This window comes from Cyphellophora attinorum (assembly GCF_001299255.1).
Source record: "Cyphellophora attinorum strain CBS 131958 chromosome Unknown Contig37, whole genome shotgun sequence".
Classification (NCBI taxonomy): domain Eukaryota; kingdom Fungi; phylum Ascomycota; class Eurotiomycetes; order Chaetothyriales; family Cyphellophoraceae; genus Cyphellophora; species Cyphellophora attinorum.
Window position 1 is genome coordinate 216,290 of NW_017253265.1, and position 24,138 is coordinate 240,427.

Here is a 24,138-nt window from a genome sequence, read left to right on the forward strand (position 1 = left end):
CTTGACAGGGTCAAGACTCATATGTGAATTCTCATATCATCTTCTGTCGATGATCTTCAACAAGCTAAGAACAACGCCGTCGAATATGTGCATCTGGGGAACGCCGCCCTATGCATACGGAAGGTAAACGCCTCAATCATATCCATGCCATGCTTTGAACGATCAGAGGTCCCCCTCAATCTCAATCCATCCCTCTTCGAAGTCAATCAGCTCCCACCATAAATTCCAAAGCTCGCCTCGATGCCCAAAGCACCAGGCGCCTTGTACGTCGCATCGTAAGCCTGGAAGACGAACAAGCTGCCCTGCTTGTTTGCAAACGCAGATTTGATCCCAGCAATGGCGGTAGTCTGTTGTGTCTTGCCAGCAACAGCCGATCCGACGTTGCTACCGGCGTGCGGCCATCCACTCTCTGTGATGACGACTTGCTTGCCGCCAGCGATCTTCTGAAGGCCGTCGTATGTGTTCTGTAGCCATTGTCCGTTCTTCTCGGCGGTGTTGGACGAATCGAAAAAGCCGTGGGCATTAGCCGCGACATAGTCCGAAGCCGCAGCCAACTCAGAGGTCCAGGAGTTGAAGACATCCACTGTCACCACAGAGCCAGTGTATCCAGCGGCACGCAAGATACCGCGTCCTTGTGCAACGGCAGCAGCAACGACAGATGGGGCGATACCGTGGTTGACCTTCTCATTGCCGATGTTGATAGTATCCACCGGGCCCCAATTACCATTGACCATTGTGATGAGCTTGCCAAGATCCCCAGCGACATTATCGATATTGTTGATGCCAATGAACGCCTTCATGCCATGTGCAGCAGCTTTCGAGACAAAGCTACCCATGTTGCAACCGATATCGTAGGTACGAACGAGCTTGTAGCCTTGGCCAGAGAGGAATGCGAATTCGGAATCGAGGGTAGAGTCGGATTTGCATTGACTGGCGCCATTGATCATGTCGTAGCAAATGCCGTAGCCACCAACGATGTTGCTATTGGTTGTGGTTTCGGCCTTTGGGGTGGTGGTGGGCTCCGAAGCGTCCTTATTCGGTTGCGCAGGCTGGTTGTCGCCAGCGGCTTGATTGAATTGACCTGGAACCGGTACTGATGGTGGAGGATGATTGTTAGTATTTGGAGGTGGAGAAGTAGGGGCAGAACCAGGAGCGGGCGCCTTCGTCTCGGTTGAGACTATTTGTCCGGCTTTGTTGACCCAGACGATTTCACTGGGCTGGACTATAGTCCTGGTGACGGTTACGGTACCTGGAAATGCTGGTTCGGCGCGAGCCTCGACATTGTGGTGTTGGTGCATGTGGTCGCGACCTTTTGGATGTGTCAGTGTCGTGTCATGGATTGGATGATGATTGGGAGGTGAAGACTCACGATGAGGCACGGCCGAGACTGCTTGTGCAGCCAAGGCGGCCAGGCAGAGTACTGTAGAAGTCCTCATGCTTGTTGTGTGCAGTGAAGGTGGTTGGTGTTATCCAAGTCCTGTGGAAGTCCCGTCCAAAATTAGCTACCAGAGTGTACAAGTCGGCTTGCTGTGTCCAAGTCCAAGGAATTGCAGCCAGAAGAGTCAAGAACGCGACTGCCAGAAGATAGTGCTTTGAGTATTCGCAAGTTGAGCAGGTGTGTTGTGGTGTCACGGGTCGTTGCTGTACATGTTCGCGGCCAGCATCGATGTCGAAATGGCAAGTGCAAAGCAGTTGTGAGTGTACAATACTGAAAAGGAAGGAGGAAACCACATGACAATGGAAGAAAGATTGCGCATGTCGAATCCGGCGGACAGTCGCGCTTACCTACATCGACGCTTTGTTCAAGTCGTCGAACAATAGAACTCATCGAACATACAGCCACTGAGCGCTTGGCTTGCTCTCGACTCCGTTCTTTGAAGTGTAACAAAGCAGAAAAAGAGCAGGAATGTGGAGATTGTGGAGCTGCCAAATGTGGTGGCCTCAGACTGCGCTGAACTTTGCTCCTTGCCGGGCCGCTTCAGAAGAGATGCCATATTGCATTCGGCAACACGGAAGGTCTGACAAAGGGGTAGCAGCCATACCTTTCAATGCTTTGACTTGTGTCAAGATCTGGTGGTGGTATTGATTTGTGAGTTTGGTTGAAGACTGCGGCAGCAAGTGTGGAATGAAGTGCGCAGCCTTTATGTCTGTGCGTTTCTGACTGCGGTCTTGGCACTATGAGATTCACTGTTGCTTGAGGCCGCAGATAGGCGTTAACAGCCTGAGACAAGCAACGAGCTGGTCAGGTAGGAAGGTCAGCCGACACTTCACTGGCAACAGCTGTTTGTCCAGATCAGCAGCAACCGTCCTGTAGTAGCCTCGAAGTGCAATGTCGGAGATCAACAACAGATCTGCATGGTCGTCTGGTAGCATGCTATCGTCACCCAAGCGATCGTCTGTTCCCGGGCGATCGACATGCTCGTTCCTGTCGATCATAACTTTCGGCCTGAGTCGCCGAGTCTTCGTCAACGGCCCCTCAGCAAACTCTTGAACTTTGTTCGCAAGCCGTCAGAACCTTGACGCTGTTTCATGTCACCATATCTAAAGCCGACACCTCCTGTATGACATCAAAGGCGATCTTAGCTTGACAACGGCGTTGAATAGCGCAGTCTGATGTGACTAGTGGCGCAATGTCGCCCTTGATGGCGTTTCAGATTGCCAGAGGTGGCTGAGGAATGTGAGTGATGTCGTCTGAGAAAGCTTCGGCCAGATGCCAAGGATTCCGCCGGAGAAAGTTTCCGCTCTCCTTAGGTGGTGGAAACGAATTTCCATGGCGTCTGCGATGCAATTGCCGAGAGCTTCAGATTGTCTCGGGTGCCTCCTTGGCAGTTTGCGGTGCGGTAGCCGCCTCTTCCTCCCGCCGCCCATCAGCATAGATCTCTGCCAAATTGAACCGTCTCAATCCCCTGTCCCCTTCCCCATCCACAACCGCCATCCCAACCACGTTGCGATATACCTCCACCAACACCAACTTATCATAGCCCTTTAGGTCAACCCTATGCCTGCTTACAACCTCCTCACTATCTGTCTGCCCCAGCCTCCGCACCTCCTCCGCCACAGTCTTGATGATATCGTCTTTCTTGACTTTGTCGTTATTCCGTACCGTGACACGTATGGCGTACTTATACCCTGATCCGTCCTCACTGCCTTCCTCCGCACCATCTCCTGCGCCGAAGACAGCCGGCAGAATCTCCCCACAAAGTTCCTCAACGCCACCACTCATGACCTTGCGCACCTTGCTCAGCGGCGTCAAGCGCTTCACGAATCGACTGCGCTGGTGGCTCGGGTCGGCTTTGGCGTCTTTGCAGATCTTCGTGACGATGTCAACTGGGTCGTATACTCTGCTCGTGGAAGTCGGGAAGCGGATAAATGTCACGCAAGGTATGTCGAGAGTGACAAGTTCGAGTCGCGGCTTTTTGCAGTCACGGTCCTCAGTCGCGTCGTTGTTGCGATTGTCGTCGGCACGAGTGCGCTTCCGCTTCTTCGAACCATCAACAATGTCGTTCTCAACCAATTCTGCAAGCTCGCGTTTGATCTCGTCCTCGATTCCTTCTGGAGAAGCTGGGTTCTGGTTAATGAGACTTGCATCGCCATTCTCCGCCAGATCAGCTTGAGGCGTTGACTCGCTAGGTCCGTCGTCTTCTTGATCAAGATCCATCTCCTCGGTGAGCATATCCGCCATCTCCCTCAAAGCCGACTTCTCCTTCCCCTTGTCACACGTCACAAAGATACCCACATCACCACTAATCAAGCCAGAGGCACTCAGACTCGCCCCGTAATTTTTCCTGCCGCTGGCATTCCTGCCATTGGCAGCGGCCTGAGAGCGATATTTCGACTTGTTGCCAGCCGCAGACCCGCCGTTAAACTTCTGCCGCTTGCTTGATCGTGTATCTTGATCTGCCATGGTTTCGAAGCGGATGTGATCAAGTTCGAATAGTAGCAGGTAACGACAAAGTGAGGTAGGCAAGATGTACAGTTGAATTGACAGGACGAGCCTTTGGAAATTGATAGTGGAGCTCATTGTCTCACTCTGATTGGCCGCTCAGGCTCTGAACGTTCTTCGTGAGCAAGCCTGATATGCTACTCATTGTGGATCTTCACGTCTGGGAGGGCGGTGAAGACCTCTTGTTCTTTCGTTGGGCAGGTCAATAGGCTGAGATGAGCCTCACTGGAGCGTCAAAACACTAGCAAGGACGTATCGAGAGAATCTACCCAGGGAGGGCGCTGTAGAAATCCTTGTGCCGCAAGCTGGAGAAAATGCTCGGTTCTTGCGCCCACAGCTTGCTTGCTTGCACTGCAGTGGGTGACTTTGGAAGAATTACTATCTGCTATCTGGTTCTGTTGTCGTACATGTCATGAAGGCCTCCTCACGGGTCATATCATACGAGCTCAATCGTCCCGGTTGGTTAGTCACGATAGCCCAAGCTCTCCATTTTGATCTTCCTTGAAATTCCTGCCAGAGCCCGCCCTGGACTACTGGGGCCGATTCGCCAACTGAGCGACGAGGTCGCTGGCAACGTCCAGAAACGGATACGGGCTCGAGATCTCCTTTTCCACATTCCTCCACCGCTTGCTGACTGGCCGCCAGAATCCACCTGCTTCGTCTTGCGAGCTGTCTGTATCTTCTGTTGGGCTACCGTTCTGCGCGAATGCACTTGCTGGTCTGCTGCTGACTGGACTCGTTACTGCGCTGTCAGGTTTTGAGGCTTTGGCTTGATCCTTGTCTCTTGTGCTATCGTGCCAGACAACATTCTGGTATCCGTCGCTCTTGAAGTCGACCACGAAGACCTGACTGTCGAGTGTGTACAGCTGTATGTCGATGAAGACCCAGATGCCGACTTGCTCGCGAGGGTGTTTTCGCAACAAGCTCGACGCACTTCCTGAGTTGGCCGAGTTGACTGGGGCTGGACCAGTGAATGCATCGTGGCCGTGATGGTCCATACCGCTATTGGGTCGACTGTTCGCCTCACTGGCGACTGTCGATCTGACCTTTGGTGGAATACCGTTACCGAGAGCTCTTGCGACATCCTCTGATCCGAGCCCACTGAGTTCTTCGATGTGCTTCTTAAGCTGCTTCTTGGCTTCGGCGGGCAGACTGACAGCAGAGCTGTTGGCAGATATCGATGGCTCTTCGCCTGGCATGAGAAGACCTTTCTTCAATATCCGAGCTCGTATGCTGAAAGGATCGCGTGGAATGTAGTAGTCCTCGGGCAGGAATGAGAACTTTGACTGCAGTATGGTGTGCTGCTCGCCGGGCTCGATGTCAGGAGGCTGAGCTGGAACATCATCGCCCTCTTCACCTTCTGTGATATTGTCGTGTGCTGATGCAGGCACAATCTCCCATTCAGCTCCAATATCCTTGAGCGCACCGTAGAGACATCGCATAGCTTCGTATGGCTGGTTCCTCGATCTGATACCGAACTGCCACTTGCGGCCCGGTCTCTTGGTCTTTTTGTCGTCGCTAGCAACAGGTGTCATTACTTCTGGTCGTAGGGGTCCTTGCAATGCGCTGATATTGGTGACGGATCTCGAATGTGGTTTCAGTGCTCTGGAAGTGGCTTCCTGCTCTTCTTTGGATCTGTAGACGGGCAGACCTTTGGCGTCTTTGACCTCTTCTGGTAATGGTGTGGTCTCGTCGTTTGACTGCAGCTGCAGGGCCGAGTCTGGATCATCACCTCGCTCTCTGGCGCGATCGCGCATTTGCATGACTTCTTCGTGCACGTGAGGGAGGGATGTGTTTAGTACGCGGACATTGGATACTCGGGGTCGGTCTTCCTCTCTTACTGGAGCGGGCGTATTGGATAGGGTACGTGATGCTCTCGGGGGAGGCTCGTTCGCCGGCACGTTCTTTGATGGAGTTAGTGGCTTCACTTGATCTTGCTGCATGCGTTGAGCTATTGGAGACATTCCATAGTTGTCTGCTCCGGGAGGAGAGGAGGCCATGAAGGAGGCCAGTTCGGGGTTTGCAGTTGTGAATTGTGCTTCTTGGGTAAGCAATTTATTCCAATATTCAGGGGAGAATTCCTTACGGGCTTCCATCATCACTTGGTTCTCGCGAACAATGAGGTATGCATCTTTGATGGCACTGGGTTCTTCTTTGGCGAGAGCATCTTTGACGTCGTCCTTGGCGTAGCCCATCTTTCGTCCGAGTGTAGAAACGACCTGCTCGTGCAGCTTCTCGACTTCTGCTTGTGGCTTGCCGGGAGCAAGTTCACGGGGATCTATAGGTTTGGATGCGTCGACACCGGTGTTGAGAAAGTCCTCTACGGGTTCGCGCAGATAGTCGGGAAGATCCTTCTGGAACCATTCCTCCTGTCTGATTTCAGGAATGGTGATGCGAGTGACTGGGTGCACTTGCAGACATCGCTTGATGAGGTTGACTGCTCCTGCAGGTGTCTGTGAGGGGATATGGAATGCTCCGGCTTGGATCTTCTTGAAGAGCGCCGGGATGAACTCGTCGTCGAAAGGCAGTCGTCCAACCAGGAAGACATAGAGGATGACGCCACAACTCCACACGTCGACTTCGGGTCCAGCATATAGCTTGCCTCCAATGACCTCGGGAGCTGCGTAGTTCGGACTGCCACAACTCGTCTTCAGGAAGTTGCCGTCGGTCATGATATTGGAGAGACCGAAATCAGCGATCTTGACGTTCATGTGCTTGTCGAGTAGCAGATTCTCCGGCTTGAGGTCTCGATGGACAATCTTGTGTCTATGACAGTACTCGACAGCACATATGATCTGCTGGAACAGCTTTCTGGCTCTGTTCTCTCCGAGTCTGCCATGCTTGACGATGTAGTCAAACAGCTCCATAGGCACGTACTCCAAGACCATGTAGATGTCGGTCTTGGTGTTGATGACAGAGTAGAGCTTGATGATGTGTGGGTGGCGCAGGAGTTGCAGGTATGAGATCTCTCGCTCGATCCGTCCAGCCATGTCTCTGCTAATGAGTCGCCGGCGGTTGATCGTCTTCATGGCGACCTCTTGACCAGTGATCTTGTGTCTGGCTAACTTGACCTTGCCGAAGGAGCCCTCACCAATAGTGCGGACGAAGCTGTACTGGCTCAAGCGGCTGAGAGCTCTAATCGTGCCTGGAGACTCAGACTGGTTGGAAGGCTGCAGTGCTTGTCGTGCTGGAGGAGACACCACAGTTGGAACTGAGGGCCGCGGCTTGTTGACGCCGGTCGGCGGGAGGGAGATTGACAGCTCATCGTCGTGAATAGCGGACGACATCTTGCCGAAACGCGGCGGAGGTTTGAGGGTGTCTTGCGACGTTTGGGATTGTTCGTTGAGCGGACACGTGAGAGGTTACCAATAGTCGCTGGCTTGGTCTGCCTGCATCGCAAGTTCATGTGTTGCAACCAGTGGGCATCGGATGGTATGAGATTGTCGCCTGAATACTGGTCGGGTGGGCTTCAGACGGAATAACGTGAGCGATCGATGGAATGAAAGATGGTAGAACGAGGGTAGTACAGTCAACCAACCTGAACTCGTGAAGCATGTGAAGTCACACAAGACTTCAGCGCAGTCCAAGCCTGAATCTTTAACTAAGTGCGGGGCAACTTAAGCTCCAGCTAGGCTGCCCCATTCAGGCGTCGTACCTAGCGAGCCAAGTGGTCCGTGCGTTTGCCTTGCAAAGCCGCAGCGTCGCGAATTCATCCTCTTCGTTACAGACACGGTCATGGTCACGGTCACGAGCTGCACAGCGACGGAACGAGGCGTGAGGTGTCCAGTATAGCGAGGCCTGCGACATTGAGACTATTGAAGCAGAAGTATGGCTTCTTTTCATTCAAATTGCGTTCTGGACGGGCACTATCTGGTTTGGCGTGTACTGGCTATGCTGGTGTGAGGCAGCTCTCCATCATTAAAGCACGAGATTGTGTCCAAGCTCTTCGAAATAGCTGTTGCAACTAGCGGTAGAACCAGTACTCGGAAACATACTCTGAAAAGATGGTGGCGTTTTGATCCGCACAAGTTCTTGGAATATATCCTCCTGCCATTTCCACACGGTACACCTCCCACTCGAAGCCTTCGCTCACACTGTGAGACCAGAGTCCATCGAAGTCAGGATTGCTCGGTGGGTAGACCCACTCGTATGGTGACACCATAAATGTATCGATGTCGAAGAGGGTGATGACGGCGAGGTTGTCGAGTGTGCCAATGCTGCCCATGCATTCGAGACTAGAGTTGGCAAGCATTTCGTAGTCAAAGTCGAGGAAGTCTGGGATGATGGCGTGGAAGGAGTTCTCGTTCGGAAGCGCAGCGACCAGAGCGGCCGCGTCGTACAGCTGAGTGTACTGTTCGACAAAGGTTGGCGCATTGGCTGGAGCATGATCTCCGCCGCAACTGTAGTTGAAGTTTCCACGTCCGATGGCGATGACTTGCAGCGTCTTGTTCACGCCAGGTCTGCTCAAGGCTCATAGCCTGCTCAGAGTTAGTGAAAGGTAGAGCGATAAGTGCAGGTACGCTTACAGCCAGAGCTTGGGTCGCAGGACACATTGCCCACGAGAGGAACTGACCATCCTGATTCAGAGACCGGAGGCACAGCTCGAAGATCGTTTCGTCGGTCAAAGTCTCGAACGGCGTTGACGCATAAGAGAACAGTGAGCTGAATAAGAGCGATGAACAAAGCCCATTTGGTCGCCATTTGTGAGTCGCCGGGTCTTATTGATGAAGTATTCAGTGGAACAATGAGGTAACGAATGATCGGTGTCAATGCAATTAACGAATGGCGTACTCGACTCGAGTAGGATGACCGGTGATGGCGATGAATGAAGATGTCGAAGTCGAGGATGGAGTGATGTCGAGGAGAAGTTACAACATTGCTGACCAGGCTTGTTGCAGAACGATGAGTGAATACCGTGCGGTGGAAACTATACCCTGCAGTTGGTCCGACGTGCTTCTCAACTATATGTCAAATTGTGGTGAATCGAAGCTCATGCCAGACTGACGCAAATTCTGCGCCTTCCGTCCATGTGAGCGAAGTCGTTGACAGCTGAAAATCTGCAAGTACCCTCGACGCGCCCGTCATCCCGCTGCCGCAACCCACGGCGCATGTACTGTGACATGCACACTTCATGGATTCCATCGACATCCCGACAACAACGCGCAACGATTGAAGAGTAGAAATTGATTGTTGTGACAGAATGCTGAAAATAGTAGTACAGACAGATTGATCACCTGCTCGTCGCTTTTCCAGAGAAATGCTGCCACCCAACGCCACGCTCTAAAATACAAGCAAACGAAAACAGCTGCGCTCGACTTACGCCCTATCCCTGCGTTGCCGGGCTACCACACTGCTGGCTGAAGATCATTTGTCGCCGGACCGAGTGGCTGCATCCTTCCATGCCTGCTTCAAGATACCTTCGCCACCCATTTCCATACGATCCCGACGCATGCCTTCCAGGACTTCCAGCACCCCTCCATGTCTGAGCCTCTCCAGAACCACGTTCATACCCTCCTTTCCGTTGATTAGGGCTATTTTTGTCCGCTTCACGCCCACCAGCTCTACCGTCCGCTGGATGCCGGCGGTCGACCAAGCAGCAAAGAAGCCCTGCTTTGGCGGTTCGTCGACTGAGGCGTCTCCCGCTGCCTTCTTCCGAGCCGCCCTTGCCTGACCCAGTTTGGAGACAAATGTAACCGTGGTCTTGCAGGCGGTGCTGTTGGACGGGTTGGCCTCATTGACAGTCTCTTCGAGCGAAGCATTCCTCCGAAACTGCTGTCGTTCGATCACGCTGAGGATGCCTGTCCATTCCATATTTCTTGATTCGGTCTTCATCCATCCCTCTTTTATGTCCACCACACTTTTCTCAAGGATGAAGCTCTGGCTGCTTCCTCCTGGCCCAGCGAGGCCATTCGGAAGGAGCGCTAGGATAGCTCCAGGGACTTTGGACTTTTTCAGATGCAAGCGCAGTGTATGTAGCCGCTTTGTCTCGGGATCAACATATCGATCAATGACATCAGTGCTGAGCACGTGCCTCGAGTAAGGATTAGGGTATCGAAGAAAGTAGGCGAGGGTCACCGTAGGGAACGGGTAATCGTAGTTGAAGTTGCTTTCATAAACCTTCATCGTGGCATAGTGCAGGAGTTACCACAATGATAGATGAAGGAGGGGATGAAAGCAGAAGGGCAGCAAAGTGCCAGTGGTCATCAGGCACATGGAAATCCTACATCACCTGAAGCTCCCAAAGAGGAGACAGTAGCACGCTTTAGACGCGGGGAAGCTGACATTTGCTTCGCCATTTCTGGGCTGGGATATTAGGCTGCTTTGGTCGAGGACAGACCACGGCCCCGCCTCGCAAGTAAACTTACCACCAAAAAGTTCCAGACGGTGACCAACAAGGTACTCATACGATACCACAACAATACAAAGCGCGAACAGGACAACTGGACCCATAAGTTGTGACTCGAAAGGCGCAATCCGCTCTCGTAAGAAATAAATACCACACCTACTCGTCCACCACATCGAGTCATAAAACACACAATATCCCATGCACTGAACCAAAGCGAAAGCCACCTCACCGACATCCACCACCACAGTCCACCATGGCGACGAACAACGCCGCCGCGCCCGCAGACGAGCCCGGCCAGCCTCCAGCGCTCACCACAGCAGCCCTCGCCCAACAAGCACCCGGCGCCGTCGTCGAACAGAAGATCACACCCTTCGAGGTCTCCGGTGGAACAGATGCATCCGGCAAACTCCTTCCCGTTGACTACGAGAAACTCACCAGAGACTTCGGCGCAACAAGGATAACACCGGAACTGCTCGAACGCTTCGAGCGTGTCACCGGCCGGAAACCCCATCGTTTCATGCGCCGGGGGATCGTCCTCTCGCACCGCGAACTCGATGTAATCCTCGACCGCTACGAAAAGGGCGAGCCCTTCTTCCTGTATACCGGCCGTGGCCCTTCCAGCGACAGCATGCATGTCGGTCACGCCGTTCCTTTCGAGTTCACCAAATACCTCCAAGACTCTTCGACTGCCCCCTCGTGGTCCAACTCACCGACGACGAGAAGTACATGCACTCCGAGAAGATCACCATCGAAGACTCGCGCCGTTACGCGCGCGAGAACGCCAAAGACATCATTGCCATCGGCTTCGACCCAGCCAAAACCTTCATCTTCACCGACACCGAGTACCTCTCATCATCCCGCGCCTTCTACGAGAACGTCATCTCTATGGCGAAACGCATCACCATCAACCAAATCAAGGGCACCTTCGGCTTCAACGACGAGAACAATATCGGCGAATTCTTTTTCTGTGCCATCCAATCCGCTCCGGCATTCGCCACCTCCTTCCCACACATCTTCGGCGACAACCACAACAAAGTCCGCAACATCCCCTGCCTGATCCCGTGTGCTATAGATCAGGACCCGTACTTCCGGCAGACGCGCGACAAAGCCCAGAAACTCAAATACCGAAAACCTTCCCTCCTGCACAGCGTCTTCCTTCCCGCCTTGCAAGGCCCCGGCTCAAAAATGTCCGCCAGTGTGGATTCTAGCGCCATCTTCCTGACCGACACGCCCAACCAGATCAAGTCGAAAATCAACAAGCATGCATTCTCCGGCGGGCAGGACACCCTGGAGAAACACCGCGAATTGGGAGGCCGCGCTAAAGACGACGTCCCGTTCCAGTACTTGACGTTCTTCATGGAGGACGACGATGAGCTCGAACGGCTTCGCGCGGGCTACGAGGCGGGTGAGATCTTGACGGGAGAGATGAAGCAGACTTGCATAAAATACCTCCAGCAATACGTCGCGGAGTTCCAGGAGCGGAGAAAGAGAACCACCGAGGAAGTTCGGCAAGAATTCATGACGCCCAGGAAACTGGAGTATAAGGGAAATCCGAATCCGATCAAGGCCGTGGATGGGCTGGACAGCACGAAGGCGGAAAGTCTCAAGAAGAAGGACAGCAAAGACAAGGAGAACTCGCACAAGTCACAACAACAACAGCAACAATCGCCTCAAGCCCCAGCGCAATCAGCCTCGACGGCAGCGCCGACAGAATCGCAATCCCCTCTCACGCCCAATGTGGACAGCGCGACACATGTCGGCAACTCGAGCAAATCCCCCGACAGCCACGCCAAGAAAATGTCCCTCGGCGGCAAAACCAAGATCTCGGTCTCTGAAGAAACGGAGGATGGAACGGACGCCAACGGCTCCCCGACGTCGCGACTTAAGCGGTTGAGCGTCAGCCAGGCCTGAGCAGCGGCAACCCACATTGGCGGCACAGCCCCCGACTTATCCCTCAGGGCGCAAAAGTAACAACTTCAGTAGCAAACAGTCACGCCGAGAATGATGAGTCTAGGCGCCAAAACCAAGATATTGGTCTCGGAAGGAACAGAAGATGCGACAGACGCAATCGATGGCTCTCCAACGTCGAGAATTGAGCGGTTGAGCGTTAGCCAAGCATAGGTAGCCAAAGAAAAGCAGATTCAGATTCGGTCAGGAGAACTGAGGGCTCTGGGCACAGAGAGCGAGAAGAAGAGAAAAGAAACGTTTCTGATGATCGGAATAAGTACAGACGAAGACGAGCATTCTCTGCTCGGACTATGAGATAGACATCATTATGGCAGTAGTCGGGTTACTATTGTAGATACATGGTAGAGTGTAGATGAAGATTTGAACGACTACTCCGTCTGTCAAAAATGTTGCCATTCATTGGTGCCTATCCTAAACCCAGCGTTCTCTTTTGCTATCGAATACCGAAATACGTGCATAGACTCGGGTGAACACCTACTTAGGGTCACCTTCCGCTGCCAGTGTTTCCACACCCGCCGTTTCCATACCTGTAAGCCAGCCTGCAATTTAGCTCAGGCGGACTCCCTCTGGCGACGCCTGCTGTCTATACTTTACTTCCTCTTGGCTCGTTCAGCCCTTGCGTGCAGCAACTCTTGACGCCTGCTCTCCATACCTTGTTTCTCTTGGGGTGTGAAGTCCTTTCGTCCATCTCCGACTACTGGATCGTCTGCGAATGGGCCATAGTACCAGATTTTGCGAATGTGCGCGCGGATTGATTGGCGAAGCTGAGACTTGTGCTGTACCGGCCTTCGAGGTGGATCAAATGCTTGCAGTGGTTGAGCCGGTTGAGGCGTTGGTTGTGGGTTGCTTGCTTTGATGGGGGCTTCGTCATGGCTGACACTGCGCGTCTCTCCGGTCTTGCCCTGCGGCGGCTCCGTGGAAGGGGAAAGGGCGGAGGAATTGGGAATCGTCTGAGGCTTTCGTTGGTCAACTGCTGACTGGGCACGCCACTGGGCTGCTGCTGTGCTTGTCGTCCGTCCTGCAGCGGCTGCGTGGAAGGGAGAGAGACATAACGTGGCAGAAGTGCTCCAGGACCTCCGTAGATCCATATGCCGTTGGGATGTTGCAGCATCTGGAGTTCGCAGCGAGCAAGTCGTTGCTCGTGCTCGGCTGCGTTGGTTCGCATTGTAGATCGATCATCAGATTGTTGCTGTTGCTCGGGTGAATTCGCACAGGCTGCACGTTGACAATCAGGTTGCTGCCTCATGTCCGAGGCGAGGGTACACTTGGATTTAGTATCGGTTGATGGGCCCATGTCGACGAGAATGAAAGCGGCTGGCCAAAATTGATATCGAGATTGCTGTCGAAATTGATGTCGAAGTTGATGTTGAAACTGATGTCGAAATTGGTGTCGATGTGAGTTGTAGAACAGGACGATATGTGGTCGAGTACTAAGAACGATCAAGGGCTTCATATACAGATGTGTAAGGTACTCAACCTAAAGGTACTCAACTTGAGTCGTCCACACATGGTCTCAGCTTCAACCATGGACGGACAAACCTTAAGTGCTGTCCTGTAGTAATTGCTTGACCACAGCAAACCAAAATCCACGGACACCATTGCTCATTGCAACAACTTCGTCGACTCGTACATCTTTGCGCATGATTACGTCCTCAACGCACCACGCCTGCTCAAGCGCCAGCATACGGCTCGCGCCGTGATTGCCTCCGCAGGAGCTTGCTGGTGTGACCCATTGTGCGTTCCGCCAGAAGTATACAGTTGATAGAGACGCTTCAGTGACTTGGTCCTTCTCATTGTATAGCAGCACTTCCTCTGACGTTGGAGGAGCCGCCGCGATGCCAGTGACCATGCGAACAGCGTTGTACATAGGGCGATGTATCGTCTTGTGAATTGTGAAGGGCGATGCACATGTGGTGTGAGGGGCCACATAGATCATGGCCTCGACAGCGGACGGTGGTGGTGGTGGCCCAGCGGAGAGCAAAAAGGAATAGAGAGGCGGCAATGCTGGACTGGATACGATGTCAATGGTGCCGTCTGCACGACAATTTAGTGTAAGCTTGTGGGGAGTAGCTTGCAGCTGGCTTGTGTGTTTTGTTACGTGCAGCTGCAGATGCTCGATTCCAGCTTCGCCAGACAGAACACTCCTCAGAGGGTCCAGCTTGAAGGTTCTGGCCGATGCAAGCAATCGTGCTTGGTGGTATCGAAGCGGAAGAGCATGTGGGTGGGAGTCGAGCAGCGATCGATCAGGCTGCCACCTCAAAGACGTAGTGATGGCGAAGGATTCATGGCTTGCGATCGTCTGAGCGTCATCGAGTAATGTGAGAGTCATTCTGAGGTAGTATGTGGGACATGGACTGTGACATTAGATACAAGCAGCAAGGAGAAGCTCACACCGAGATGTATTAGAGTCAACATAAGGCAAGCATTGGAACGCTGGCAGGCGAGAACCTGATGTTCTTACCATGAGAGTACTTAGGTATCACCCATTGCGCCAGTCTACTCCTGCCTGGTCGTTGACTTGCGGAGGTTGGAAAAATGAAGCATAAGAACGCGCTGCAGCTTAGTAGAAATTCGAGGCACGCTGATGCTAGAACGACGATGGCCAACATTGCAGCCAATCAGCTTGGCTGCTCAAAAAGTTGATCTTGAGGATGAGATCAATGCTCTCTCCGATCTGCCGCATGTGAAGAAGTCACCTTTCCATCCACTTCATCTCCGCCAGCAACGGCTCGACTCCTTCTTCTTCGCGGTTGCGTCTGTTTTGTTTTCATCGTTCTTTTGCAGGCCTAATTTCATCTTCCACTTCCAACGTTGCCATACCCGTCACCATGTCTGAGTTCACGTCGGCCACGGCTGCGCAATTGCAGCCACCAATTTCAGTATGGGATCGCATAACAACATGGGCTTCGGACAACAAGGTCGCGGCATACACAATTGCAGGCACAGTAGTCGTAGTCTCCGGCGCCGGAGCCATCTACTATTTCTCAGACTCCAAGAAGGCAGCACCTACAGAAAAGCGGAAGAGCAAGAAGGAGCGCCGGAAAGAAAAGAAGGACGCCGAGGAAGCTGCCCGTCGCAGCGGTGGCATTGATCTGAAGGATGTCGAAGCAGGTGCGTCAGCATGGATCGTGTGATAGTGCAACGACTAATGTGGACAGGCACAGCACCAAAAGCGCCAACGGTGGAGGCAGCACCCGAGGACGAGCTGCCTGAGATCAACGACATCACCGTCGAGACCTTCTCCGCCGAGGATCGAGCAACATACGCGAACAAGTTGAAGGTCAAGGGCAACAAGGCATATGGCTCCAAGGACTACAACAAAGCCATCGAGCTCTACAGCCAGGCCATCCTGTGCAAACCAGATCCGGTCTTCTACTCCAACCGTGCCGCGTGCTACAATGCGCTGTCTGAGTGGGACAAAGTCGTCGAAGATACCACCGCCGCCGTCTCCATGGATCCAGAGTACGTCAAGGCTTTGAACCGAAGAGCACACGCATATGAGCACCTAGCATGTTCTCAGAGGCTCTACTCGACTACACTGCCAGCTGCATCATCGATGGCTTCAAGAACGAGAATAGTGCCGCTAAGGTCGAGCAGCTACTCAAGAAAGTGGCCGAGAAGAAAGGCAAAGCCATTCTGGAGACCAAGAAGAACAAGCTACCGAGCGCAACATTCGTCACAAATTACCTACAGAGCTTTCGGCCACGAGATCCTCCCGCCGGCCTCGAAGAATCTGCCGACCTCGATGAGAGTACTGGCAAGGGTCAATTGCGGAAAGGCTTGGTAGCGATGAAGAATAAGACCGGTGATGCATATGACGAGGCAGCGGCTGCATTCAAGAAAGCTCTTGAGCTCGGAGATCTGGGTGAGCACGAAGCGTTTGCACTGAACATGAGAGCGACGTTTGGCTACCTTGAAGGAAGCGTGGAAAGCGCCATGGACGATCTGACAAAGGCGATCGAGCTGCAGCCAACGCTCACCCAGGCATACATCAAGCGTGCAAGTATGCAGCTTGAGCTCGGTGACAAGGATAAGGCCGCAGAGGACTTTGAGAAGGCGATGGAGCAGAGCCAGGACGACCCCGATATCTTCTACCATCGCGCTCAACTCCATTTCATCCTCGGCGAGTTCGCTGATGCAGCCAAGGACTACCAGAAATCCATCGACCTGGACCGGGACTTCATCTATTCACACATCCAGCTTGGTGTGACGCAGTACAAAATGGGATCGATTGCCTCGTCGATGGCCACATTCCGAAGATGTATCAAGAATTTCGACAAAGTGCCAGACGTGTACAACTACTACGGGGAGTTGTTACTCGATCAGCAGAAGTACGAGGAGGCTATCCAGAGGTTCGAGACGGCGATTGAGATGGAGAGAACGACCAAGCCAGCAGGCGCTATCAACGTACTGCCCCTGATCAACAAGGCTTTGGCACTGTTCCAATGGAAGCAAGATTTCCAGGCGGCTGAAGATCTCTGCAACAAGGCCCTCATCAGTAAGTATCACACCAAAGGTCGGGTGTAACACCATGCTAATCATCCTCTTAGTTGATCCCGACTGCGACATCGCCGTAGCCACCATGGCGCAACTGCTGCTCCAGCAAGGCAAGGTTGTCGACGCCCTCAAATACTTCGAACGAGCCGCCGAATTGTCCAGGACCGAAGGCGAGATCATTAACGCATTATCTTACGCTGAGGCTACCAGGACGCAGCTCGAGGTATCCGAGAAGTATCCACAGCTGGCAGCTCGACTAGCACACATGGGCGGAGGCATGCCTGGAGCTGGAGGGCCTGGCATGCGGTAATACCGTCTGAGCAGTGGGTGGTGTCTTCTGTACTAATGCCTCTACTTCCTGGTCATCAATCTGCATTGGCGCAAGAGCGAGCTATTCTCTCCACTTCTGGAACGATGTGCACATAGGAGACAAAGCGGTCGCCGTTTAGTTCTAATACCAAAAGCAACGAGGATTCTCGCAGCGTGGCTGGGCTTCTGGGATGCTTGGAATACATCATGACGATGAGTACCAAACTAGGAATTGTTTGAGCTGAGTATCCAGAGCCTGAGAATGTACAACATCTTGAACCTACCTGACCTGTTGTCGAAGTGTCGTTTTTCGGAGACTGGGTGTTACCACCGACTGCCCCATGCCTCCCTTTCCGACGACCTCCGAAGGCATCCCGCTGCATTCGTCTAGGCACCTAGTGGTTGAATGAATGTTCTTAATGCAGGCGTCGTTATCGTTATCGCAATGGAGTCGGACAAATCTAACACTGATCAGGCGTAGTACGACGCCTAGGCTGGCCGAGCGCCGGGCGCGGACCCCGCACCTGCTGCCTGCAGTGGGGTGGAGGGGGCAGTCGCGACTTTATGAGACAGACGTGACTTGATAGACTCATACTCTTGACTTGACGACCTCCATTCCCTTCAAGCACGACTACTCACTGTTTCAACTGATCTTTCTTCTTCCAACTTCTTCTCGGGCAATTGTATCCTCTCACTTTGTAGTCGCCATTTCACCTTCCTCTGTTTCACCCTATCAAACGCCCGGAGTCCGCCTGAGGCAGATCCCGTCAACTGCCTGGGCGAGCGGGGCAGAGACACTTCAGCCTGGCCGCGAGTTGCTACTTGAACCAGAGAACTTCTACCGTAATCTGCTCAAGCCTTGTCTGCCCTCAAACCCTACTGCCTCGCACAAGGGCGGCCTCCTACGTTATCAAACTACCGCAAGGGCCACCTGTCCATCATGCCTTTCATACCCTCACCACCCATGGCCTCAGGTTCGATAACCAATTCCGAAGACGCATCTGAACTCTTGCTGACGTCGCCAGGAGTCGAAGTTCTGCTCAGAGATCTCCAGTATTCCTCGCGAGAGGTCGAACCCAACACAGGTCCCGAACGTCGAACGATCTTACTCAACGACTCAAACAACTGGTCTGTTGAGGTAGGCAGAGCCTCCTCAACCTTACGCACCGTCGACAGTGCACCGATGGCCACCAACGCCCGCTTCGGCTCGAAAGTAGTCTCGAAGGTGCACGCCACCATCTCGGCCGAGCCAGAAAGGAAGAAGGTCTACATCACCGATGAGGGATCCATGCACGGCACATATCTCAACGGGAAACGTCTGCCGGAGCAGGTCGACCACTCCGTTGAGAACGGCGATGTCATAAAGCTTGGAGCACCCGTCGATCGTGAAGGTCGTAAGATTGCCCTCTCCTCTGTCACAAGGACAACGAGCTTACAAGATGTAGTCACATTCCTACCTGTCCAAGTACAGATGAGTGCGAATTGGCAAGACTCTCCACGCACGGACTGGGTGCCGCCTCCCAACACCCCATCGACCGCTGCTACAAACCATCAGGCTGGCACTGTCTCCTCAGAGCAGCAGATTAATCCCGCTGAATACGAGCAATACTTCGACTCCGATGAAGGCTCTGACGACGAGCAAGATCACTATGAGCCAGAGAGCGATAGCGATGCAGGTCGATATCCCGAAGATGATCCTCCTCGTCGCTTCACCGTACCAGAATCTGATCTTTCCGACGAAGCTGAGTCTGCCTTCAACGATGACGGCTACAGTCCTGCATACCCCAGTGAATCTCCTCAGTCAAGCCCCATATCACCAATCGAGACAAAAGACAAGGAGATCAGCAAGCCGATGGATAAGTATGCCCCTGCCGATGTCCTCACTGGGAGTCACGACCCACCCAGCAAGTTCATTGGGTCTTATTCCCCTCTCCCTGCCCTTCCTCCTGGACGCTGGAACTTCGCCACAGGGCTAGCTGCAGAAGACCTTGTCGAAAAGGCTGAAGAGGCTCGTCGCCAGTATGATCCGGAGAACAAAGATGATGAGATCGAGGACAGTGACGACCGCTCCAGCGCCGCGGGATCTCTGGACTATTCTGATGAAGCTGAAGAGGATGACGATGTCGATCAAGCAGAGAACGACCGCTTCCACCAAGAATATCCTCATAAGACATATGATGACCAGTTGCCCTCAGGCTTCTCAACGACCGTGGCTAAGCCACATATCACATTCACGACGAACAAAGTCCGAGAACCGAGTCCATCCGATGCTGCCATGGCCAAACCACCACCTCAGCTGCAAACATATCCTCCTCCTACACCGTATACTCAAGGCTTCGCACCTGCGGCAGTGCCCGATCCGAGATCCATCTGGCCAGGACCACAACAACTCATGTCAATGACTTACGGTCCCCCTCCTCCACCGCCTCCGCCATTCATGTACGAGCTGCCGACCGTTCAACCATTGCAGATGGCGTGGCATCCACCGAATCGCGTGCTCCATCCACCGCTCAACATTTCTGACCCTGCTCACAAGCGATTCGACACTCCAGAGGGCGACGTGGACGCTGCAGAATATTCTTTTCCGGAGGACAGCGAAGTTGAGTCTGAATTTCCAGCCTCTGGTCAAGTCTGCCTCAACGACGATGCACCTCTGAATTCCCGCAAACGTAAGGCTGAGGCTTTGAGCGACGATCACTACGACGCCAACAACGAGGTCGAGTTTGGTGCGGTGCCAGCACCTACTAGCGATCCGTTCAACGGCTTCTCGGACAACAATGTTGCACAGAGCCATGTTGCGAATGGTGGCGTTGCGAATCAGGTTGTTGAAGAGGACACTACTGCTGAAGTCCAGCTTGCAGAACACAGTGATTTACCAAATCAGTCTACTGAGTCAAACGACACCCCAGTCGGAGATTCAGACAACGACTACCGGCTCTACCTCGAGCTGAGCAAGAAATTCGGTCCGATCTCAGAAAACGAGCGCGAACCACCCAGCAAGCGACAGAAGGTAGCGGAGGATACTGCTCTTGCATCTCTTGCATCTCTAGCAGAAGGTACTCCTCCGATACCTCGCGCGACCGTCGGAAGCACCATCTTAAGGACCATTGGAACCACCGCCAAGTGGGGAGCTGTCTTGACCGCCGGCGCTACTGGTGCTGTGCTCGGCCTGGCCGCACTGCCTCCGAACTACTTTGCTTAGTTCGTGCCAACAACGTGAACGCACGTGGCCAACAATCTTTTCCCACCGACCTATGACACCGATACTGCTCATCGGCTGTGGGCTGAAGATGGGTGAGAGACGAGAGACGAGTGGATGGCTCGGCACTACTTCGCCATATGACTTATGTGACATCGACACGGGCCATCGGGCCAGACCTACATCGGAATACCGAGAATGGGCAGATGAATGGGTTGGGGTGAAGGAGTTCTCCAGGGTACTTACAGGCAAGGACTATGCATCGTATCACGAGGAGTTTCATGCACGAATGTGCCGGAATAGGGGAGACGGATAGGGTATGATCTTCTCATGGGAAGGATGGCTGAGTACCGGAGTACATGCAGGTTCATCCCTCCTCAGGTCATCCACTATGATCAACAATTCAGCTTTTATACCCTATCTAATGACATGCATGCATCAAGACATCGTCTCTCGCACTTTGGTCGTCGATTGGTTGGTTAATCCTTCCTACTTCTTCTTCGCCTCTTGTGTAACGTAGCCTAAGGATGGTGTAAGATCGTCCCCGTCGTCAGAATATTCAACGCTGATAGTAAAGTAATGATAGACGACTCATCCGCATCCTCCTCCGCCGCCCACTCCTCCGATACCACTCCCGGGCTCGCCGCCACTCCACCGCCGCTCGCGATTGGCGGGCGTGCCGTCCGGCCAGAAACCTGTGTGCCATCCGTTCTGGGCGGTTTCTGTCAACTCCTTGACGAGGGGACCTGGGATCATGACACAGCCATCGTAGGGGCGTGATTGTCTATTGAGAGCGAGCTGTTGGGCGATCGGGTTTGGGAGGTCGGGGTTCTTGAGGATGAAGTGGTCGATGTTGAAGGACTCGTCGCGTAGTACTATTGGCAGCGGAGCAGTAGACGATTCTACGGAGACGGCTAGAGCAATCGATGAATTGGTGGTCGTTGTAGTCGTCGGCAGCTCATCACCACCGACGCTTTTCTGCTCGCTGGCTATGTGCTTCTGGATCGGCCTCTGCTCGTCGTCCGCCGGTAGTTCGAACTCACTACTAGATCCATAATCGATGACTTTGCTCTTATCGGAAGCTGGGCTTGGCTGGCTATCAGCGGTGAAAACACCGAGACGACGTAGGGTGCGTATGAAGAAGCTGTTTTTGGGATCCTTTGGCATGTTGCCACGGAGCGCGTATATTGTCGGTGGGAAATACAGTGACTTAAATAAAGCGCTTGCGATAATATTCTATAGATCTAGGCGGTACGAATACGTCGAATCGAAGACATGATCGGACAACGCGAGGAGGTCGTTCGTGGCAGAGCAGCCCTGAGGGAACACGAGATCACGACATTTGGGCACCCTGAGTTCCATGTTCTCGGACGGTCATGCTGCGAGGCTCTTCTAAAGATTTTTCTGTACTGTTGCCATCGATGAAGCGCTGCATTCACTCGACCAGCACCAGGCAATAAACGTTCTGAGTCATGCAACCAACCGTCAATGAACCTAGGTCGAGCCAGTGAAGTGATAGTTTCGGTTTGCGCCGGCTCTGCATTTCGATGAGAAGGTATAAGTATCTGCTCTGCCCTGGACTGCTTTCTTTCTTTCTTGCAATCATACATCATATGGTCAACGAAGGCAAATTTGCCATGCCATGGGAGCATCCGTTGCTACCTGGTGAGGCGAGCTTCTTCGTTAACGTGAACCATACTCGGAATGAGTATGACTCGGACTTGATTTTGAGATTTGAGGTGGAAAACCAGACCATGTGTCGTCCACCAAATTGCAGTAGATTGAGACTTGTTCGTAAATGGCATATCTTCATGCTGTGAAGAGACACGTCGGAGGACGTTGGCTTGTTCCGGATATTTTCGTGAGAGAATAGGAGAGTTTAGGGAAAAGTAGATCACTCGCATGAGGAAGAAGATATTTGATGAACAGGGGGACTTAAATGCGAGACAGAACCCAGTGTCGTGCAAGGTCTCAAGAAGTCATCTCGATTGGGTGTACATGAGGTTGGTCGTTGAAGCGGGGCGAGATCATCGATGCTAGCAGTTTGACTTGAAGAGTGGATGGATGGGAGGGTTTTTGGTGAACTTACTAGATTACTTTTCGGGTTCCTGCCTTGTAGTGTGCTGGACTGGCAGTGTGTTCAGCAGTGATTGAACAGAGACGAGTGTGCTCCGGCTCGAAAGTGGTCTCGCATGGCGTGTTCAATAGTCCGATAGTGAGACTGGTGCTGGGCTGTTGCACCACTTCGAGCCGTTCGTACCTTTCCTCGTCGTAGTCAAATCCCCTTCGACTTCCGTCGTCTTCATAAGACCAGCAGCCGAAGTGCCGTCTTCTATACCATCCGAAGCTTACGGGCGTCCATCCTTCCTCGCTGGCATCTTGAACCAGACGTCGCGGTCATCACCCTCGAGAACTTGCGTTTCCAACAGCTGACGACCAGCATAACGTTCTGCATCCCACCCGTTATGACACGAAAAGCGACCATCAATCAAGTCTTTGCGCTTCCACTTCTCGCTTCCGAAGACAGAGTCCGCCACAGCTCGAGCTGGTGGCAGGACTTTGCGCCTCCAGTACCTGTTGTGCGCCGGCTCCCACAGATACTTTCTGCCTTGTGTAGATTCCTTCACTGCAGAGGGCAGTCTCGCGCCAAGATCGGTCCAATGCCACACTGGGCCCTCCAGGAGCTCCTCGACATGTCCCAGGGTGCCGACTATGTCGTGGCCAAAGTATCGGAGGAAAGTCTGTTGGTTAAGGCGGTCATTAGGGTCGACGAATGGGGCGATCGGAACTGCCGTGGTCGTGTGCAGGAGCAGGTCCCTAACGAATATTGCACCGAGCTCGAGACAGTCGTTGGCTTCGGGCAGTACGGTGTTCGAGTCCAGGACCAGGAATGTTCTCAGAGCTGGCCACTGGTCGGCAATCATAGGCGCCCAGTCGAGAAGTCTTCTCGCGCTGGTCTGGTGTCCGAACTCTTGTCTCGTTTCATCGGTCTCATTGTAATATGGCATGCTGAAATCGCATTCTTGAGCTTCCGTCAGGCCCGTGGCGCTCATCAGGTTGATCACTAATGTGTGGATGGTGCTTGAAGGCTTCTTGAAGAGGTCGCTGCAGATGTTGCCAACGTGCAATCGTAAGCTCTCGAGTCTGTCCAGCCTGTCGGCGATCGTCGAGCATAGGTGCCGCTGTCGGTTGTGTTCAATATCATCATCGTCGACCGAATCGCTGCCTCTGGTGTCTATCTCTAGGTGACGTACAGTATCTGGCAGCGCCGCTACGATTTCGGAAAGAAGATGATTGTCGATGTCATAGCCTTGTGGGAGGCTTGATACTGCGGTGATATGGAAGGAGAAGCTTTCGAGTCGAGTGAAGGCAGGTAACACGGTCGCTAATGCTTTCAGCAGGGATGCATGAAATCCATGCGTACCGAAATTGGACCAGTGAAGGTCAAAGTCGACGATGCTGTCACTCTCGGCGAGATCCGTGTTCATGGGTGGAATGGCGATCGTGAGGCTTCTGGTCGACTGAAATCTGGTCAGGTCGGGTGCTTTCGCCAGCCCAATAATTTGTGCAGAGGTTCTAAGCACGACATCCTCGCAGAGGATTGGCAAGCCTAGATCGTGCCATGCTGGAGAGACGCGTAGCGCCGTTGTGAAAGTGGTCTGGTCAGCGATATACAGATGGCGTAGGATGGGCGCAGCCAGCTCGTTTGGGAGTGAGAGTTCTGCCATGAGTTCGCTGTCGGGTATGCTGCGCATCTCGAGCAGCTAGTATGAGCGCTGGAGATACCTGAGTGCTATAGTTATAGGTACGTGTTCCGTGGCGGGCTTTGTCCAGAGGCCTGCAGTACAAAGGGGTTTCATGGTGACGAGACGAGCA

The 24,138-nt window shown here is 53.2% G+C and overlaps 11 protein-coding genes across 11 annotated transcripts; 3 read left to right on the forward strand and 8 right to left on the reverse strand.

The window, feature by feature from the left end:
• Nucleotides 1-206: 206 nt before the first annotated feature.
• AB675_1297 (Cell surface mannoprotein MP65) lies at nucleotides 207-1,436 on the reverse strand (the record flags this gene model as incomplete). The annotated part of the gene is made up of 2 exons (XM_018141176.1): nucleotides 207-1,309; nucleotides 1,370-1,436. The coding sequence occupies 2 exons, from the start codon at nucleotides 1,434-1,436 to the stop codon at nucleotides 207-209; spliced, it is 1,170 nt and encodes a 389-aa protein (XP_017995718.1).
• Nucleotides 1,437-2,800: 1,364 nt separating this feature from the next.
• Nucleotides 2,801-3,904, reverse strand: AB675_1298 (tRNA acetyltransferase TAN1; the record flags this gene model as incomplete). The annotated part of the gene is made up of 1 exon (XM_018141177.1): nucleotides 2,801-3,904. The coding sequence occupies one exon, from the start codon at nucleotides 3,902-3,904 to the stop codon at nucleotides 2,801-2,803; it is 1,104 nt and encodes a 367-aa protein (XP_017995630.1).
• Nucleotides 3,905-4,473: 569 nt separating this feature from the next.
• On the reverse strand, nucleotides 4,474-7,230 carry AB675_1299 (Carbon catabolite-derepressing protein kinase; the record flags this gene model as incomplete). Its single annotated transcript, XM_018141178.1, has 1 exon — nucleotides 4,474-7,230. The coding sequence occupies one exon, from the start codon at nucleotides 7,228-7,230 to the stop codon at nucleotides 4,474-4,476; it is 2,757 nt and encodes a 918-aa protein (XP_017995719.1).
• Nucleotides 7,231-7,907: 677 nt separating this feature from the next.
• Nucleotides 7,908-8,644, reverse strand: AB675_1300 (uncharacterized protein; the record flags this gene model as incomplete). The annotated part of the gene is made up of 2 exons (XM_018141181.1): nucleotides 7,908-8,413; nucleotides 8,470-8,644. The coding sequence occupies 2 exons, from the start codon at nucleotides 8,642-8,644 to the stop codon at nucleotides 7,908-7,910; spliced, it is 681 nt and encodes a 226-aa protein (XP_017995672.1).
• Nucleotides 8,645-9,307: 663 nt separating this feature from the next.
• On the reverse strand, nucleotides 9,308-10,066 carry AB675_1301 (uncharacterized protein; the record flags this gene model as incomplete). The annotated part of the gene is made up of 1 exon (XM_018141182.1): nucleotides 9,308-10,066. One exon carries the CDS (start codon nucleotides 10,064-10,066, stop codon nucleotides 9,308-9,310), a length of 759 nt encoding a protein of 252 aa, XP_017995661.1.
• A 476-nt stretch (nucleotides 10,067-10,542) lies between these two features.
• AB675_1302 (Tryptophan--tRNA ligase, cytoplasmic) lies at nucleotides 10,543-12,200 on the forward strand (the record flags this gene model as incomplete). Its single annotated transcript, XM_018141183.1, has 2 exons — nucleotides 10,543-10,923; nucleotides 11,010-12,200. The coding sequence occupies 2 exons, from the start codon at nucleotides 10,543-10,545 to the stop codon at nucleotides 12,198-12,200; spliced, it is 1,572 nt and encodes a 523-aa protein (XP_017995701.1).
• A 1,597-nt stretch (nucleotides 12,201-13,797) lies between these two features.
• AB675_1303 (uncharacterized protein) lies at nucleotides 13,798-14,586 on the reverse strand (the record flags this gene model as incomplete). The annotated part of the gene is made up of 1 exon (XM_018141184.1): nucleotides 13,798-14,586. One exon carries the CDS (start codon nucleotides 14,584-14,586, stop codon nucleotides 13,798-13,800), a length of 789 nt encoding a protein of 262 aa, XP_017995686.1.
• A 499-nt stretch (nucleotides 14,587-15,085) lies between these two features.
• AB675_1304 (Mitochondrial import receptor subunit tom70) lies at nucleotides 15,086-17,064 on the forward strand (the record flags this gene model as incomplete). The annotated part of the gene is made up of 4 exons (XM_018141185.1): nucleotides 15,086-15,368; nucleotides 15,416-15,719; nucleotides 15,767-16,755; nucleotides 16,808-17,064. 4 exons carry the CDS (start codon nucleotides 15,086-15,088, stop codon nucleotides 17,062-17,064), a joined length of 1,833 nt encoding a protein of 610 aa, XP_017995726.1.
• Nucleotides 17,065-18,003: 939 nt separating this feature from the next.
• AB675_1305 (uncharacterized protein) lies at nucleotides 18,004-20,265 on the forward strand (the record flags this gene model as incomplete). Its single annotated transcript, XM_018141186.1, has 1 exon — nucleotides 18,004-20,265. One exon carries the CDS (start codon nucleotides 18,004-18,006, stop codon nucleotides 20,263-20,265), a length of 2,262 nt encoding a protein of 753 aa, XP_017995712.1.
• Nucleotides 20,266-20,853: 588 nt separating this feature from the next.
• Nucleotides 20,854-21,429, reverse strand: AB675_1306 (uncharacterized protein; the record flags this gene model as incomplete). The annotated part of the gene is made up of 1 exon (XM_018141187.1): nucleotides 20,854-21,429. The coding sequence occupies one exon, from the start codon at nucleotides 21,427-21,429 to the stop codon at nucleotides 20,854-20,856; it is 576 nt and encodes a 191-aa protein (XP_017995646.1).
• Nucleotides 21,430-22,610: 1,181 nt separating this feature from the next.
• On the reverse strand, nucleotides 22,611-24,017 carry AB675_1307 (uncharacterized protein; the record flags this gene model as incomplete). The annotated part of the gene is made up of 1 exon (XM_018141188.1): nucleotides 22,611-24,017. The coding sequence occupies one exon, from the start codon at nucleotides 24,015-24,017 to the stop codon at nucleotides 22,611-22,613; it is 1,407 nt and encodes a 468-aa protein (XP_017995634.1).
• Nucleotides 24,018-24,138: the final 121 nt, after the last annotated feature.